Raw genomic sequence first — 17126 nt, 5'->3', positions numbered from 1 at the left:
AGAAATTTAAATGGAAGCTTTTGTGTTTATTTTGCTTATGTGTATAAGAAACTCTCTTAACTGTACCAATATAAATTTGGAATGCCAAAACATGTACCTTTACAATTACACCATGTCGAAATATGGTTATGCCCATCGTGCCCCAACAAGAGAGGTTCTGTTAAAGCTTGCATTCTCTAGGAAGGTCTCGTTTACATATTTAGTGTTGTCCTTAGAGCTCGCTACTTGATAAAAAAAGATAAAATCACATATTTACGTAATTCATACTAAGATATTAAAAAAGATCATCGATGTTCAGGTTTATTAGACTATATATATAGACAGAGGTTATAAAATCACTGCATTTAAGCGTAGTGAGGGGCGGGTGTATAGGGGGCGGGTGTATAGGAGGCAGGTGTATAGGGGGAGGGTGTATAGGGGGCGGGTGTATAGGGGGCGGGTGTATAGGGGGCAGGTGTATAGGGGGCGGGTGTATAGGGGGCGGGTGTATAGGGGGCAGGTGTATAGGGGGCGGGTGTATAGGGGGCGGGTGTATAGGGGGCGGGTGTATAGGGGGCAGGTGTATAGGGGGCGGGTGTATAGGGGGCGGGTGTATAGGGTCGTGGTGTGGAGGCCTCACCCTCGTAGGTGACATCGGCTACGTAACCAGAATCGCCGTTGACGGTGTAGGCGACCTTCTGCAGACGACCGTCGGGAAGGAGGACGTAGTAGGAACCCTGAGTGTTAGGGCCATCTCGGGCCTCCTGATGACCGAAGTCGTTGCCAGATGGAGGGTCGTTGACGGCGTAGTTGAAGTCGTACTTGGCAGGTGCTGAAGAGGGCGTTGGGACGCCATAGCCGTTCTGAGGGCGGGCGAGGGCAACGGCCACAAGAGCGGCGAGTGCAATTACCTGTAATATCGGGAAACAGAAAGTAAATAAACGTTATTTAGAAAGAAAAAGTTTCTGAATATGATATAAGGCTAAATCACAAGCAAAAGACATGACAAGAGAATCTGTTCTCTTGCATGTCACCTTAAATGCCATGGTGTGTGTCGATAGAATATCTGATGCAGTGAGATGTTTCCATCTGTTTATATAGTGTAAGCAAGTAAAGCTCCTCCCTAATGATGAGCATGAAAAGTGTTGTGGGCGTTGTCTCACCTTGATATTTGTAGGCATTATTACTGCTCATAATGTAGATCCACATTCTAAGAAATCTTATTTTCATTACACACACACGTACGCACGCACGCGCGTGCACGCAAACTCACGCGTACATATGTGAATACAATATATTAGTTCCTCTTCCGGTTGCGGTTTTCGTTTAATCAGAAAGTCATGATCATTACTTTGCTTTCATGTTCATTTCCTTAACCTCCAAGAAAGACTCTAGTTATGCCGTTAAACATCTGAAAAGAGTTCAGACTTCTGGTAAACTGGTCGCTCGGTTTACGACCTGTGATCGCCTCAAACCTGCTAATTAATTACTCTTAACATTAGATTATAACGAATCTAACGAAGTGAAGTCTGACATGGCTAAGATCTGTCCTCACCCCTGCCATAGTACTCATACTAGAATTAAGGTTTTTCCACAACGTCTCTCGTGCACGTGAGCGATAGCATTTTCCACAAGGGCCCAAGATCATGCGAGGGAAGAGATCTTCGGTGCGACGTCATGCCTGGGAAGTGCAGGGTCAGCGAAAGGTGATTTAATTTTTTTTTTTTTTTTTTTTTTTTGCAATTACAAAAAAACTAACAGGATTATAATGTTAGACTGTCATCATTACAGCGGTAAATGTAAGATCAATCAAAATAGCAGTGTCTATGAGTATTATCAGTAGATGCTTTGACTCATAGTCGACGTAGATTTTGATTTTAACATTGGTAACCATGACGGCATGAGCCTGGCGAGGCATGGCATTAAAAGTAAAAGTCGATCTATTATTATTATTATTATTATTATTATTATTATTATTAACCCAGAAGGTATAAAATGGGGAGAGAGCCTATTTGCCTTAAAAAAAGAAGAAAAATCATGAGTCATACTGAAGAATAAATGGTTTCATACATCTCTTATGTCGAAGTTTATATTATTTCTTAGTACAAGGACACAATATACTTATGTATGTTACCTTTTCTGTAACCATATATATATATATATATATATATATATATATATATATATATATATATATATATATATATATATATATACATGCATATATATATTCAAATTATACTCTGAGAACGTCTTCAGAATAGATCGGAAGATTAAGATACCTAAACGAAAAGTTCAAAATTACAAAGCCTAAATTGATATGAGCTGATCCATTATAGGCAACTATTCACTTGGGTCAATAAAACACACTCACAAGTCACTATAGATCTTTTATAATTATATTTTGAATTACAGCCATTGTATATGTTATGGAATATATGCATCGTGATTATGCAAAAAAGAAAGAAAGAAAGAAAAAAAAATAAATCAGGGAAAACATAAAGGTTGCGGGAAAATGCCAAATCCTCTCTGGAGAATCATTTAAAACTCATGGAATTTTGATACCAAAAATAGAGTACGAACCGCGTTACAGGTTTCTTTTAGGACTATACAACTATACAGAAGCCGCACAACTATTCCTATACCTAGACGATTTTGCTTGTGTGAATCGTAGATTTCTTCAACATTAGATTATAGATATTTTTATAGTTTATTGAAATCTAAACAAAAAGATTAACATACAAACAGAACTTAATTTCTAGTTAAATCTAGTTGATTTATTAATTTATGTACAGTAACATGTTATGATGGCATGTGATATCTACTTCAAAAAGTTAAGAAAAGGAAGACAATCAACTCGTGTGTAACGGATGTTCCAGCCATAGTATCTACGAAACGCGTTCGTTTCGCTGCATTGGAATACCCGTTTCCTGTTTTCCATCAATTTCGTCACTGGAAACAGTGCTTAGGTTTCAAAGCTACTAAATTCAGCTACCTTTTCAAACTTAGGATAGACTGTGTTTCAACTGTGCTATATACCTAATCTTATTATATTTACTATATAACGTGCTGTGCCTGTTATAACATTCTGTTGCGAGAGGTCTTGTTGAAGTCTGTGAAGTCTGTTGAAGTTGGTGAAACAAATTTTTTTTTTACATATTTACCTTGTTCATGTGATAGGATTAAAGAACGATGTTCTATTATATTAATTTATCTATGCAAAGATTACAAAAATAATGCATTTCATCCTGAGGGGCGGGTATATAGGGGCGTGGTGTGGGATCCCCCCCCCCCCTCGTGGGTGACCTCGGCCAAGTAGCCAGAATCACCGTTCACAGTGTAGGTGATCTGGAGACGCCCGTCGGGAAGGGGGACGAAGTAAGAATCCTGAGTGTTAGGGCCATCTCGGGCTGTAATCGTTACCAGATGATGGGTCACTGACGGCGTAGTTATAGGTAGCAGGTGTTAATGAGGACACTGGGATGCCAAAGCCGTTCTGAAGTCGTACCATTATATATATTATAATATCAATGAAGGTACTTTTACATTTAGACCACGTCGGAATATGGTTATGTCCATCGTCCCTTAAAAAATGTGAACTGTAGGAAAGTCTCGCGAGTGTGTGTTGTCCTTTATACTAAACGGGGAAAATATTCACATGTTTACGTCATTCACTCAAAAATATTGAAAAAACATGATCGATGTATTAGTTTATTACGTTATACATACAGGAATAATAAAAAACACTGCATTTAACCATACTGAGGGGCGGGTGTATAGGGGGCGGGTGTATAGGGGGAGGGTGTATAGGGGGCGGGTGTATAGGGGGAGGGTGTATAGGGGGCGGGTGTATAGGGGGCGGGTGTATAAGGGCGTGGTGTGGAGGCCTCACCCTCGTAGGTGACATCGGCCACGTAACCAGAATCGCCGTTGACGGTGTATGTGACCTTCTGGAGACGACCGTCGGGAAGGAGGACGTAGTAGGAACCCTGAGTGTTAGGGCCATCGCGGGCCTCCTGATGTCCGAAGTCGTTGCCAGATGGAGGGTCGTTGACGGCGTAGTTGAAGTCGTACTTGGCAGGTGCTGAAGAGGGCGGTGGGACGCCATAGCCGTTCTGAGGGCGGGCGAGGGCAACGGCCACAAGAGCGGCGAGTGCAATTACCTGTAATATCAGGAATGTTACAAAATAAACAAAATAATAATGATAATAATAATAAAAGTTATGAATGTGACACACGATTAAAGCACAAGGAAAAGAAACATTTTTGACAAGCAATTCTGTCCTCTTGTATCTCACCTTAAATGCCATGGTGTGTGTTAACTGAATATCTGATGCAGGGAGAATGTTTCCATCTGTTTATATACTGTAAGCAAGTAGAGCTCCTCCCTAATGATGAGCATGAAAGGTGTTGTGGGCGGAGTGGTGTATAACCAGTCACCTTGAGGAAATCTTATTTTCACGCATGTATATGTATGAATATAAGATCTATGTACGTGTATTCCTTTCCTCTTCCGGGTAGCATAAGCGTAACCCGGGCAAGCCATGCCACACTATCATAAGCTGACTAGCAAAAGTAACAAAAACAACAGTGTATTCGTCAATATATATCGATATATATGCATACACATGTATATCTATTCACATGCATGCACACTGATAGGCAAGTCCACTGAATAGAAGGAATAAATGCATTTGAAGAACTCTGTATATATGCGTTTTTTTTTCGTATACAGAAAATATCGATGGCCAATCGTGGAAAACAAAACGAGGCTATTGCCCTGTGTTCTAGTTCTTCTCTGTAATACATTTCCTCTTCTTCGGCGAACCAGATTTAGTCTTTGACCCTGAAAGTTGCGAAAAATACGATTGCCACTCTCCCGATCGTTGTCAAGTCTCCTTCAGAAAGCTATTATAACTTTGCTCTCAAATAGTTGTTTATCCTCCAAGAATGGTTCAGGTTACACCGTCAAACATTTGGAATGGTTTAGATTTCTTGAAAGACTATTCTTTTATTCCCTGTAAGTACTGGGTCGTACAGGCTTCTTTTAGGACTATATAACCTTTATAGAAGCCGGGTACCGATTCCTGTACCTAGACAATTTCATGTTTATAAAATTATGGCCGTCACAAATTCTCTTTCTTTCCTTTTAATCATACAATCAAGATTTTGACACAAGTTTCAGTATACTCTGCTGTCAAACAGTAACATGTGTCGATGGCATGCGATATCAAATACTTCATAAACTAAGAAAAAGAAAGGGAATCAGATTATGTATAAATGAGTGTTCCACCTACAGACTACGAAACGGGTTAGTTTTGCTGAAAAGGTGCAATGGAAAACCCTATACTGTTTAAAATTTATTTCGTTATTAAAAAAAAAAGATAAATAAATAAAATAGAACATTGCTTAGTTTTCAAAGCTACCATGTTCAGTTACTTTTTTCAATCTTGAGAAAGGCACGTGTTTCTATCATGTTATATACCTAATCCTGTTATATTCACGATAACGTACTGTGCCTTCACATTCACGCCATAGCAGTCTGAGGCGAGAGGACTTGATGAAGTTTGTGAAGTGTACGAAAGGCTTCTATAGATAGTGTGTTGCTTTTAGAGCTCGGTGTTCGATACCAATAGATAAACGTCACATAAAAATACTGGTATTCATATTTCTTTGTCCTTTGTGTAACGATATCAAGGAACATCATCGATGTGTTAGTTTATTTAACTATATATACAGATTATATAATGTAATTACTAAAGCAATCCTTATTTTAACATATTGAGGGGCGGATGTTTACTAAGATGTTCTTGTCACAGATTTATGTATTAAATTATGTCTTAGTAAAAAAGTTCGAACAGTGTTTATACTGATCATGAAATCAAAATTTGAACAAGCTCCATTATGTTAATATATTCATTTCTACTAAATGTCTTACGAAATAAAGACATGTATCTGCAGGGAGCGAAATCAAAGTACTTTACAAATGAAACATAAGAAAGTAAATGGAAGCGTTTGTGTTTGTTTTGCTTATGTGTATAAGAAACTCTCTTAGCTGTACCAATATAAATTTGGAATGCCAAAACATGTACCTTTACAATTACACCATGTCGAAATATGGTTATGCCCATCGTGCCCCAAAAAGAGAGGTCCTGTTAAAGCTTGCAATCTCTAGGAAAGTCTCGTTTACATATTTAGTGTTGTCCTTAGAGCTCGCTGCTTGATAAAAAAAACTATTTACGTAATCCATACTAAGATATTAAAAAAGATCATCGATGTTCAGGTTTATTAGACTATATATATAGACAGAGGTTATAAAATCACTGCATTTAAGCGTAGTGAGGGGTGGGTGTATAGGGGGCGGGTGTATAGGGGGCGGGTGTATAGGGGGCGGGTGTATAGGGGGCGGGTGTATAGGGGCCGGGTGTATAGGGGGCAGGTGTATAGGGGGAGGGTGTATAGGGGGCGGGTGTATAGGGGGCGGGTGTATAGGGGGCAGGTGTATAGGGGGCGGGTGTATAGGGGGCAGGTGTATAGGGGGCGGGTGTATAGGGGGCAGGTGTATAGGGGGCGGGTGTATAGGGTCGTGGTGTGGAGGCCTCACCCTCGTAGGTGACATCGGCTACGTAACCAGAATCGCCGTTGACGGTGTAGGCGACCTTCTGCAGACGACCGTCGGGAAGGAGCACGTAGTAGGAACCCTGAGTGTTAGGGCCATCTCGGGCCTCCTGATGGCCGAAGTCGTTGCCAGATGGTGGGTCGTTGACGGCGTAGTTGAAGTCGTACTTGGCAGGCGCTGAAGAGGGCGTTGGGACGCCATAGCCGTTCTGAGGGCGGGCGAGGGCAACGGCCACAAGAGCGGCGAGTGCAATTACCTGTAATATCGGGAAACAGAAAGTAAATAAACGTTATTTAGAAAGAAAAAGTTTCTGAATATGATATAAGGCTAAATCACAAGCAAAAGACATGACAAGAGAATCTGTTCTCTTGCATGTCACCTTAAATGCCATGGTGTGTGTCGATAGAATATCTGATGCAGTGAGATGTTTCCATCTGTTTATATAGTGTAAGCAAGTAAAGCTCCTCCCTAATGATGAGCATGAAAAGTGTTGTGGGCGTTGTCTCACCTTGATATTTGTAGGCACTATTACTGCTCATAATGTAGACCCACATTCTAAGAAATCTTATTTTCATTACACACGCACGTACGCACGCACGCGCGTGCACGCAAACTCGCGCGTACATATGTGAATACAATATATTAGTTCCTCTTCCGGTTGCGGTTTTCGTTCAATCAGAAAGTCATGATCATCACTTTGCTTTCATGTTCATTTGCTTAACCTCCAAGAAAGACTCTAGTTATGCCTTTAAACATCTGAAAAGAGTTCAGACTTCTGGTCGCTCGGTTTACGACCTGTGATAGCCTCAAACCTGCTAATAAATTACTCTTAACATTAGATCATAACGAATCTAACGAAATGAAGTCTGACATGGCTAAGATCTGTCCTCACCCCTGCCATAGTAATCACACTAGAATTAAGGTTTTTCCACAACGTCTCTCGTGCACGTGAGCGATAGCATTTTCCACATGGGCCCAAGATCATGCGAGGGAAGAGATCTTCGGTGCGACGTCATGCCTGGGAAGTGTAGGGTCAGAGAAAGGTTATTTATTTTTATTTTTTCTATTTTTTTTTAATTACAGAAAAAACAGGATTATAATGTTAGACTGTGATCATTACAGCGGTAAATGTAAGATCTATCAAAGTAGCAGTGTCTATGAGTATTATCAGTAGATGCTTCGACTAATAGTCGACGTAGATTTTGATTTTAACATTGGTAACCATGACGGCATGAGCCTGGCGAGGAATGGCATTAAAAGTAAAAGTCAATCTATTATTATTATTATTATTATTGTTATTATTATTATTATTATTATTATTATTAACCCAGAAGGTATAGAATGGGGAGAGAGCCTATTTGTCTTAAAAAAGAAGAAAAATCATGAGTCATACTGAAGAATAAATGGTTTCATACATCTCTTATATCGAGGTTTATATTATTTCTTAGTACAAGGACACAATATACTTATGTATGTTACCTTTTCTGTAACCACACACACACACACACACACACACACACACACACACACACACACACACATTATATATATATATATATATATATATATATATATATATATATATATATATATATATATATATTACATATATACAAATTATACCCTGAGAACGTCTTCAGAATAGATCGAAAGATTAAGATACCTAAACGAAAAGTTCAAAATTACAAAGCCTAAATTGATATGAGCTGATCCATTATAGGCAACTATTTACTTGGGTCAATAAAACACACTCACAAGTCATTAAATAGATCTTTTATAATTATATTTTGAATTACAGCCATTGTACATATAATGGAATATATGCATCGTGATTATGCATTAAAAAATTCTGGGAAAAGAAGGTTACGGGAAAATGTCAAATCCTCTCTGGAGAATCATTTAAAACTCATGGAATTTTGATACCAAAAATAGAGTACGAACCGCGTTACAGGTTTCTTTTAGGACTATACAACTATACAGAAGCCGCACAACTATTCCCATGCCTAGACGATTTTGCTTGTGTGAATCGTAGATTTCTTCAACATTAGATTATGGATATTTTTATAGTTTATTGAAATTTATACAAAAGGTTTAACATACAAACAGAACTTAATTTCTAGTTGAATTCAGTTATATACCTAATCTTATTATATTTTCTATATAGCGTGCTGTGCCTGTTATAACATTCTGTTGCGAGAGGGGTTGTTGAAGTCTACCTGTGCGAGTCTTCTTATATTTTTAGTGAAACAAACAATTTTCACATATTTACCTTGTTCATGTGATAGGATTAAAGAACGTCATCGATGTACTAGTATATTAATTTATCTATGCAAAGATTACTAAAATACTGCATTTAAGCATCCTGAGGGGCGGGTGTATAGGGGCGTGGTGTGGAGGGGTACCCCCCCCCCCCGTGGGTGACCTCGGCCAAGTAGCCAGAATCACCGTTCACAGTGTAGGTGACCTGGAGACGCCCGTCGGGAAGGAGGACGAAGTAAGAATCCTGAGTGTTAGGACCATCTCGGGCTGTAATCGTTACCAGATGATGGGTCATTGACGGCGTAGTTATAGGTAGCAGGTGGTAATGAGGGCACTGCGATGCCAAAGCCGTTCTGAAGGCGGGCGAGGGCAACGGCCACAAAAATTGTACCATTATATGTGTTATAATATCAATGAAGGTACCTTTACACTTAGACATGTCGGACTATGGCTATGTCCATCGTCCCCTAAAAAATGTGAACTGTAGGAAAGTCTCGCGAGTGAGTGTTGTCCTTTATACTAAACGGGGAAAAATATTCACATGTTTACGTCATTCACGCAAAAATATTGAAAAAACGTGATCGATGTACTAGTTTATTAAGTTATACATACAGGAATCATAAAAAAACACTGCATTTAACCATACTGAGGGGCGGGTGTATAGGGGCGTGGTGTGGAGGCCTCACCCTCGTAGGTGACATCGGCCACGTAACCAGAATCGCCGTTGACGGTGTATGTGACCTTCTGGAGACGACCGTCGGGAAGGAGGACGTAGTAGGAACCCTGAGTGTTAGGGCCATCTCGGGCCTCCTGATGACCGAAGTCGTTGCCAGATGGTGGGTCGTTGACGGCGTAGTTGAAGTCGTACTTGGCAGGTGCTGAAGAGGGCGTTGGGACGCCATAGCCGTTCTGAGGGCGGGCGAGGGCAACGGCCACAAGGGCGGCGAGTGCAATTACCTGTAATATCAGGAATGTTACAAAATAAACAAAATAACAATGATAATAATAATAAAAGTTATGAATGTGACACACGATTAAAGCACAAGGAAAAGAAACATTTTTGACAAGCAATTCTGTCCTCTTGTATCTCACCTTAAATGCCATGGTGTGTGTTAACTGAATATCTGATGCAGGGAGAATGTTTCCATCTGTTTATATAGTGTAAGCAAGTAGAGCTCCTCCCTAATGATGAGCATGAAGAGTGTTGCGGGCGGAGGAGTGTATTACCAGTCACCTTGATATTTGTAAACACTGTTGCTGCTTCATAATTTAAAGCCACATTCTGTTACGAAATCTTATTTCATTAGACTCACGCATGTACCTGTAACACACATTTATCAGTATATATGTATGTATATATGCACGTGTGTATGTGCAATATATTCATTTATACATACATATGTTAGTGTATGGTATATATTCATATACACGTATAAACACACACGCACATATATACATATATATATATATATATATATATATATATATATATATATATATATACACATATTTATTTGCATCTACATTTAAATATATAAACATGCACACAGAAAGATAGGTAAGTCCACTGAATAACGGCAATATGCCACAATGTACATAAATATTCATGCATCTTTTGTTAACACTGTTAACAATATTTGTAGGCGGTACCAGGAAGCAAATCGATGGTCGACAGCGGAAAGCAAATAAGCCCAGTTCTATAATATATTGTCTTCTGCAAACTGCACCGTTACTGTTTGGAACTCTTTAACATAAGTTGGAAGAAATATGATAGCCACTCTTCCGGTTGCTGTTTTCGCTTGTTCAAAAGCCATTATGATTAATTTCCTCACACAATTTGTTTACCCACCAAGAACGTCCTTAGTAACACCGCAAAACATCTGGAAACGACCGGACTTCTACAATAGCGGTAAATATCTTGTGGTATTAAAATGTTTAGATATTTTAAAAGTTTAAAGATTTATGGAATATATAAAAAATCAAAGCTTAAATATGTTTTAAAACTATGAAATTATTGTATGAATGTTATGACTCCCTTAGGAAACTAATAAGACTTTCTGCGGCACAATCTTCCCCCAATATAATTTTCAATGTATATGGGGGAGACAAGTATAAACGTCTTTGGTCCATATGTGCGACTCCTAATAAGGGTATGCAGCATTTTACAGTCATGCGACACAGTACTTAAAGGCGTATTTTAGAATTATACTATCTTTCTATATATGTAGACCTTGTTTATGTGGACCACGAACTTCTACATTAGAAATATGTAAAATAATATTTAATTTTAGTTTTATCACGAAACGAAGATTTAGACAAGTTTTGGCGTGTAAATGGCAATTTTAATCATAATGAATTTTCTGTCAGAGACATGCAATATCAAATACTTCACATACAAAATGCAAAGCAATCAGGTTGTGTATCACCGAGTGTTCTAGTCACATGCCTTACGAAAAGCATTTAATTTTCTGGTATTATGCAGTGGAGACCCCTTTAACGTTTACAATTTCTTTTATTACTGCAAAAAGAATAGTTTTCAAACTCTAGTATGTTTAATTACGTTTCCAAGCTTAAAAAAAGAGTACACTGTATTCCGATTGCACTAATCCTATTATACGCGCCATATGTTAAGGTGCTGTTTCTTTACATTCATGGCATGACCATAGGCTAGAAGTCTTGTTGAAGGCTGGAAATGTATAGCCCCGTTCTTATAGCCATTAAATGTTGAGTCGGGTATTCTATACTAATGCAAAGCACATCACACAAACTTACTGATATTCACATCTCTACGCGCTTCTTATAAAGATATTAAAGAACGTCATCGACGTGCTAGTTTATTAAACTATATTTACAGAGGTAATGTAATGTGAGTACCAAAGCATTTAAAGACTGCGAGGCGGGTGTATAAGGACGTTGCGTACTTTGCCTCGCCCTCGTAGGTGACATCGGCAACGTAACCGGAGTCTCCGTTGACGGTGTAGGCGACCTTCTGGAAGCGACCGTCGGGAAAGAGGACGTAGTAGGAACCCTGAGTGTTAGAGCCATCTCTGGCCTCCTGATGGCCGAAATCGTTGACAGATGGTGGGTCGTTGACGGCGTAGTTGAAGTCGTACTTGGCAGGTTCTGAAGAGGGCGTTGTGGCGCTATAACCATAGAACGATGTGTTTCGAGGGCGGGCGAGGGCGACGAGTGCAGATATTTACAATAACAGGGATTAAACAATACTCGTATTAAAAAAAACATGAAAAAATACATGTTATTAGATCTATCTGTATATCTGTTTATATGTATCTATATCTATCTATCTATCTATCTATCTATCTATCTGTCTATCTATCTATATATATATATAGATATGTATATATATATATATATATATATATATATATATATATATATATATATGACTAAACCATTAGCAATAAACGCTTTCTTTACAAGTGAATCTTTCTCTGGCATCTCACCTTATGCTCATGGTGTGTGATGACAGAAAATTTGATGCAGTGAAAGCAATTCCATCGGATTACATACACAGAGGAAGTTAATCTCCCCCCTATTGAGTCTGAAGAATATTGTGAGCGGGGTGGTTAATTACCGGTGAACTTGATATTAAGCATAGTGGCTATTTCAGAGTCCCGACCCTTATTCAATAAAGAAATATATTTTCAAATTACGTATATGCATATGGATATGAATTTGTATATATACACATATAATAATGTGTTTACGTGTGCTGAATTTTATTTGCATGAATATTTTCATCTTCAGACTTTGATACTTTGAACTGAATATAGAAAGCATCAAAATGGCAGTAACACAGACTGTCGTTCATATCATATCATTTGAACAAAATTGGCGGATTATTATTGATCTATTTACTTATTTATTTTAATCAAACGGTATCTAAGCATAGCGGGGTATTTAAAAATGTCTCATGGAAGGGTTCTATGCCTCAACCCCTTAGGTGATATCGACCACATAACTGGACTGTTTGTGTAGGTTGCCCTCTGAGAACGACCGTTGGGAAAGGGGACGAAGTAAGAGCCCTGAGTGTTGGAACCATCTCGGGCTCCTGATGGTCGTAGTCGTTGCAAGATGGTGGGTCGTTGGCGGCGTGGTTGAAGTCGTACTTGGCGAGTGCCGGAGAGGGCTTTGGAACGCCAAAGCCATAGGACTTATTATTATTTTTTTTTTTTCAGGGCGGGCAGGACAACGTTCTCATGGGTAGCTAGTGTAAGAACTAATAATAATGGGAAGCATAGAAAAGAAAGTTATAATGACTGATAATAGTGACAGACAATTATTGCAATTATTTTTTCCCTTTCACAGTGCTTTGCATTTTTTTTTATCATACTATACCAAGAAAGCTGTGATAATATTGCCAAGATTCTATTTATTTCAATATTTAATCATCGTAAAACTAATCGCAGATGCTGATAAAAAATCTTCCACAACGTTGTGAATTTTCCTTAATTTTGAGCGGTTTCTGGCCGTAGGCTTTGCAATAATGGACTGGTTTGTCATTGCATGAATCTAAATTTATATTATACACTTGTATTTATATATATGCACATCTATATACTTGTGTATATATATGTATTTAAATATGCATATATATATATATATATATATATATATATATATATATATATATATATATATATATATATATATATATATATACATACACATTTCTCCGTTCAGATGTAATCATGAACCGGATACTGCAGAACTCGTACGAATAGACTCGTTTGCAGTGACCCATTAAGATGTGAATCATTTTTTAAAGTGAAACAGACCATCGCTGTGAGGACTACATGCAGTCGTGCAGCATAAAGATTGATATCTCTCCATATCTTGATACACTTGTACCATGCACTAGACCTTAAAATACAATCTATTTTCCATCTCTTCTGCGGCCATGAACTCTGTCTTCGAGAAAAAAAAGGTGATGAGTAAGACTGAATAAAAATAAAGCAAAATCCGGGTTAAAGAATCTTCGTCAGGAAAAAAGAACTTCCCAAATCGTATATTCTTATTGTATAGTTTCGATTGTCATGTGGTATTATTTCACCATCCATACCATTCCCCGGATTTGTCACAAGACATTTTCTTCATCAACGATTGAACTCTATAACTCTATATAAGCCAATCATTTGCCATCGAAATTCTTTATTCGTTCCCGACTTGGTTCAAAATATCCCACAGAATTGAAAAAAAGGAGGGAATAAACACAGACATTCATAGAAACATAAACATTGACACACTACGGAATGAGCAAATGATGAACCGAAGGGAAAAAAGTTTCCGTTTCCTCATCGCGCTCACCTTGAATTTATTACTGTGGTCGAGTTTTTCCTCTCGAGATCAATTTCATAACAGATTTGTGTATTCTTTGCTTTGAAATCGTGTACGCGTGTGCAAGAGCGAGGGCGAGAGAGAGGGAGAGGGAGAGGGAGAAGGAGAGGGAGAGGGAGAGGGAGAGGGAGAGGGAGAGGGAGAGGGAGAGTGAGAGTGAGAGCGAGGGCGAGAGAGAGGGAGAGGGAGAGGGAGAGGGAGAGGGAGAGGGAGAGGGAGAGGGAGAGGGAGAGGGAGAGGGAGAGGGAGAGAGAGAGAGAGAGAGAGAGAGAGAGAGAGAGAGAGAGAGAGAGAGAGAGAGAGAGAGAGAGAGAGAGAGAGAGAGAGAGAGAGAGAGACAGAAAGGGAGAGAGAGAGAGAGAGAGAGAGAGAGAGAGAGAGAATGAGAAAGAAAGAATGAGAAAGAGAGAGAGAGAGAGAGAGAGAGAGTGGGGGGGGGGGGAGGAGGGAGATACATAGATAGATATATAGACAGATAGATATATATACACACACACACAGAGAATAACAAAGCATACTTGTAAAAACCCATAAAAGTGCAATGCATCTGATTACTCAAGCAATAGCATAGTCATCCAAGCCGACGACTCTGTTTACCGGAATCCTCCTCCCAGGCAAACATCCGTAAATACGAGGCGTTAACCGTTAAATGAAGCCGGCAGCACTCTTGCGGTCTGTGGCTGCAGTGCTTGAAGCCCGAGGCGAGTGTGGGTGGGTGTGGAGGGTGGGTGGGGTGGGGGGTGGAGCATCGTCAGCAGGAGCGTGATTTCCACAATCTATGACACAATGCGCTCGAAATCGTGGAAGGAAAGCGTGAATATTTTGACGAATCATCGTAATTGTTAGGAGAAGAGTGGAAGATGAATATTCGTATTTGATAAGCGAAAGGAGAGAGAGAGAGAGAGAGAGAGAGAGAGAGAGAGAGAGAGAGAGAGAGAGAGAGAGAGAGAGAGAGAGAGAGAGAGAGAGAGAGAGAGAGAGAGAGAGAGAGAGAGAGAGAGAGAGAGAGAGAGAGAGAGAGAATGATAATACGAGCACTAATGATAATGAAGATAATAATAATCACAACAATAAATGATGATAATAATGATGATGATAATGCTACTATTACCATAACGAACAACCACAATAATAATATTATTAAAAATTAAGGTCATAAAAATGTTAACAACAGTAATGATAATGATGATAATAATAATGATAATGATGACAATGATAATAATAAAAATAATAGTAATAATAATAGTAATACTGATAATAACAATAATGATGAAAATAAGTAAGAGCACATACATGAAGACAAACCATTTCCTTCCCCTCAAGACCTGAGGCACTAAGCCACGAAGACTCTTGTGGAGGAATATCTTTATCTCAAGGCAAATGACCATGCACGGTAACCCCGCCCACAAAAGACACTCTTCATGCTCACCACACGGGCGGAGTTGTGCCTTCATAACGGTATTTATGGAGAGGAAAACCATTCTCTTCTATTATTTATCTTGTGAGCATTGTAAACAATGGTATTAAAGGTGAGATGCAGCCATGGTAACACTGTGACATTATTCAGAAGAGAGTGAATACGTCTTATATATTTTGTTTGTGATTGTGTTAGTAGGTCTACTTGTTAGTATTATTAACATATTAGCGTTACTATTACCATTGTTATGATTATTATCATCGCACCATTATCATTTTTATCACCATTACTATCATCATAAGTGTTAGTAGTAGTTATATTATTATCGTGTCTAATCTATCTATCTAATATAAGCTATCTCCTTGTAATTGAAAATTTTACCAACTGCCATTATGATATCACAGGTGATTACACTCGCCGCCCTTGTGGCTGCTGCCCTCGCCCACCCTGAGAACATACCATCCTATAGATATGGTGCCCCAACGCCCTCTTCAGGACCTGCCAAGTACGACTTCAACTACTCTGTCAACGACCCACCATCTGGCAACGACTTCGGTCATCAGGAGGCCAGAGATGGCCCCAACACTCAGGGTTCCTACTACGTCCTCCTTCCCGACGGTCGTCTGCAGAAGGTCGCCTACACTGTCAACGGCGATTCGGGTTACGTGGCCGATGTCACCTACGAGGGTGAGGCCCAGTACCCCTCAACACCACGTCCCTATACACCAGCACCTCAGAAGGCTTAGATATAATTCATGTACATAGGCTCTCTACATATTGTTCTAAATACACACACACACACAAAACATAACAATGAGTTTCTTTTATCATATGAATAAAAATGTTAATAAAACAGTCACACTTTATTTCGTAATGACACAAACCACCGATATCGATACTTTAATCCAGTGCATTTGAAACAGACAAAAAATGGATTACTTATTTATCTACATATTACTTAGTTATCTATACATTCATACATATATATATATATATATATATATAGATATAGATATGTATGTTTACATACATACATGCATATATATACATATATACATATTTATGTATACATATAGGCATATATATAGACATTTATTTATGTACATACATATATATGTATATATGTGTGTGTGTGTGTGCATGGATGTGTTCATATATATATATACAAAAAGAGAATATATATATATATATATATATATATATATATATATATATATATATATATATATATATATTGCACACACATACACACGCACATATATATGTACACACACACACACACACACACACACACACACACACACACACACACACACATATATATATATATATAATTTATATATATATATATATATATATATATATATATATATATATATATATATATATATATATATATATATATATACACATCATACAGATACGTCTGCCTTTATAGATGTATATGAATATGATATACTAAGTGGAATGCAGTAACCACAGATTTTTTTTTTT

The 17126-nt window shown here is 38.5% G+C and overlaps 5 protein-coding genes across 5 annotated transcripts; 1 reads left to right on the top strand and 4 right to left on the bottom strand.

Moving 5' to 3' along the window:
• Positions 1-287: 287 nt before the first annotated feature.
• Positions 288-1059, bottom strand: LOC138861213 (cuticle protein 7-like). Its single transcript, XM_070120124.1, has 2 exons — positions 1014-1059; positions 288-890 (listed from the first exon to the last, which is right to left on the bottom strand). Exons 1-2 carry the CDS (start codon positions 1023-1025, stop codon positions 345-347), a joined length of 558 nt encoding a protein of 185 aa, XP_069976225.1. The 5' UTR covers positions 1026-1059; the 3' UTR covers positions 288-344.
• A 2635-nt stretch (positions 1060-3694) lies between these two features.
• LOC113809259 (cuticle protein 8-like) lies at positions 3695-4314 on the bottom strand. Its single transcript, XM_027360800.2, has 2 exons — positions 4278-4314; positions 3695-4142 (listed from the first exon to the last, which is right to left on the bottom strand). The coding sequence occupies exons 1-2, from the start codon at positions 4287-4289 to the stop codon at positions 3732-3734; spliced, it is 423 nt and encodes a 140-aa protein (XP_027216601.2). The 5' UTR covers positions 4290-4314; the 3' UTR covers positions 3695-3731.
• A 1937-nt stretch (positions 4315-6251) lies between these two features.
• LOC113809263 (cuticle protein 7-like) lies at positions 6252-7005 on the bottom strand. Its single transcript, XM_027360804.2, has 2 exons — positions 6978-7005; positions 6252-6854 (listed from the first exon to the last, which is right to left on the bottom strand). Exons 1-2 carry the CDS (start codon positions 6987-6989, stop codon positions 6309-6311), a joined length of 558 nt encoding a protein of 185 aa, XP_027216605.2. The 5' UTR covers positions 6990-7005; the 3' UTR covers positions 6252-6308.
• Positions 7006-9437: 2432 nt separating this feature from the next.
• On the bottom strand, positions 9438-9980 carry LOC113809260 (pro-resilin-like). The gene is made up of 2 exons (XM_027360801.2): positions 9950-9980; positions 9438-9814 (listed from the first exon to the last, which is right to left on the bottom strand). Exons 1-2 carry the CDS (start codon positions 9959-9961, stop codon positions 9494-9496), a joined length of 333 nt encoding a protein of 110 aa, XP_027216602.2. The 5' UTR covers positions 9962-9980; the 3' UTR covers positions 9438-9493.
• Positions 9981-15715: 5735 nt separating this feature from the next.
• LOC138861260 (pro-resilin-like) lies at positions 15716-16379 on the top strand. The gene is made up of 2 exons (XM_070120203.1): positions 15716-15744; positions 16037-16379. Exons 1-2 carry the CDS (start codon positions 15733-15735, stop codon positions 16376-16378), a joined length of 354 nt encoding a protein of 117 aa, XP_069976304.1. The 5' UTR covers positions 15716-15732; the 3' UTR covers position 16379.
• Positions 16380-17126: the final 747 nt, after the last annotated feature.

This window comes from Penaeus vannamei, chromosome 4 (genome assembly GCF_042767895.1).
Source record: "Penaeus vannamei isolate JL-2024 chromosome 4, ASM4276789v1, whole genome shotgun sequence".
In the NCBI taxonomy this organism is placed as follows: Eukaryota; Metazoa; Arthropoda; class Malacostraca; order Decapoda; family Penaeidae; genus Penaeus; species Penaeus vannamei.
Note: the sequence above shows the minus strand (reverse complement) of the source record. Positions and strands in the feature narration are given on the sequence as shown.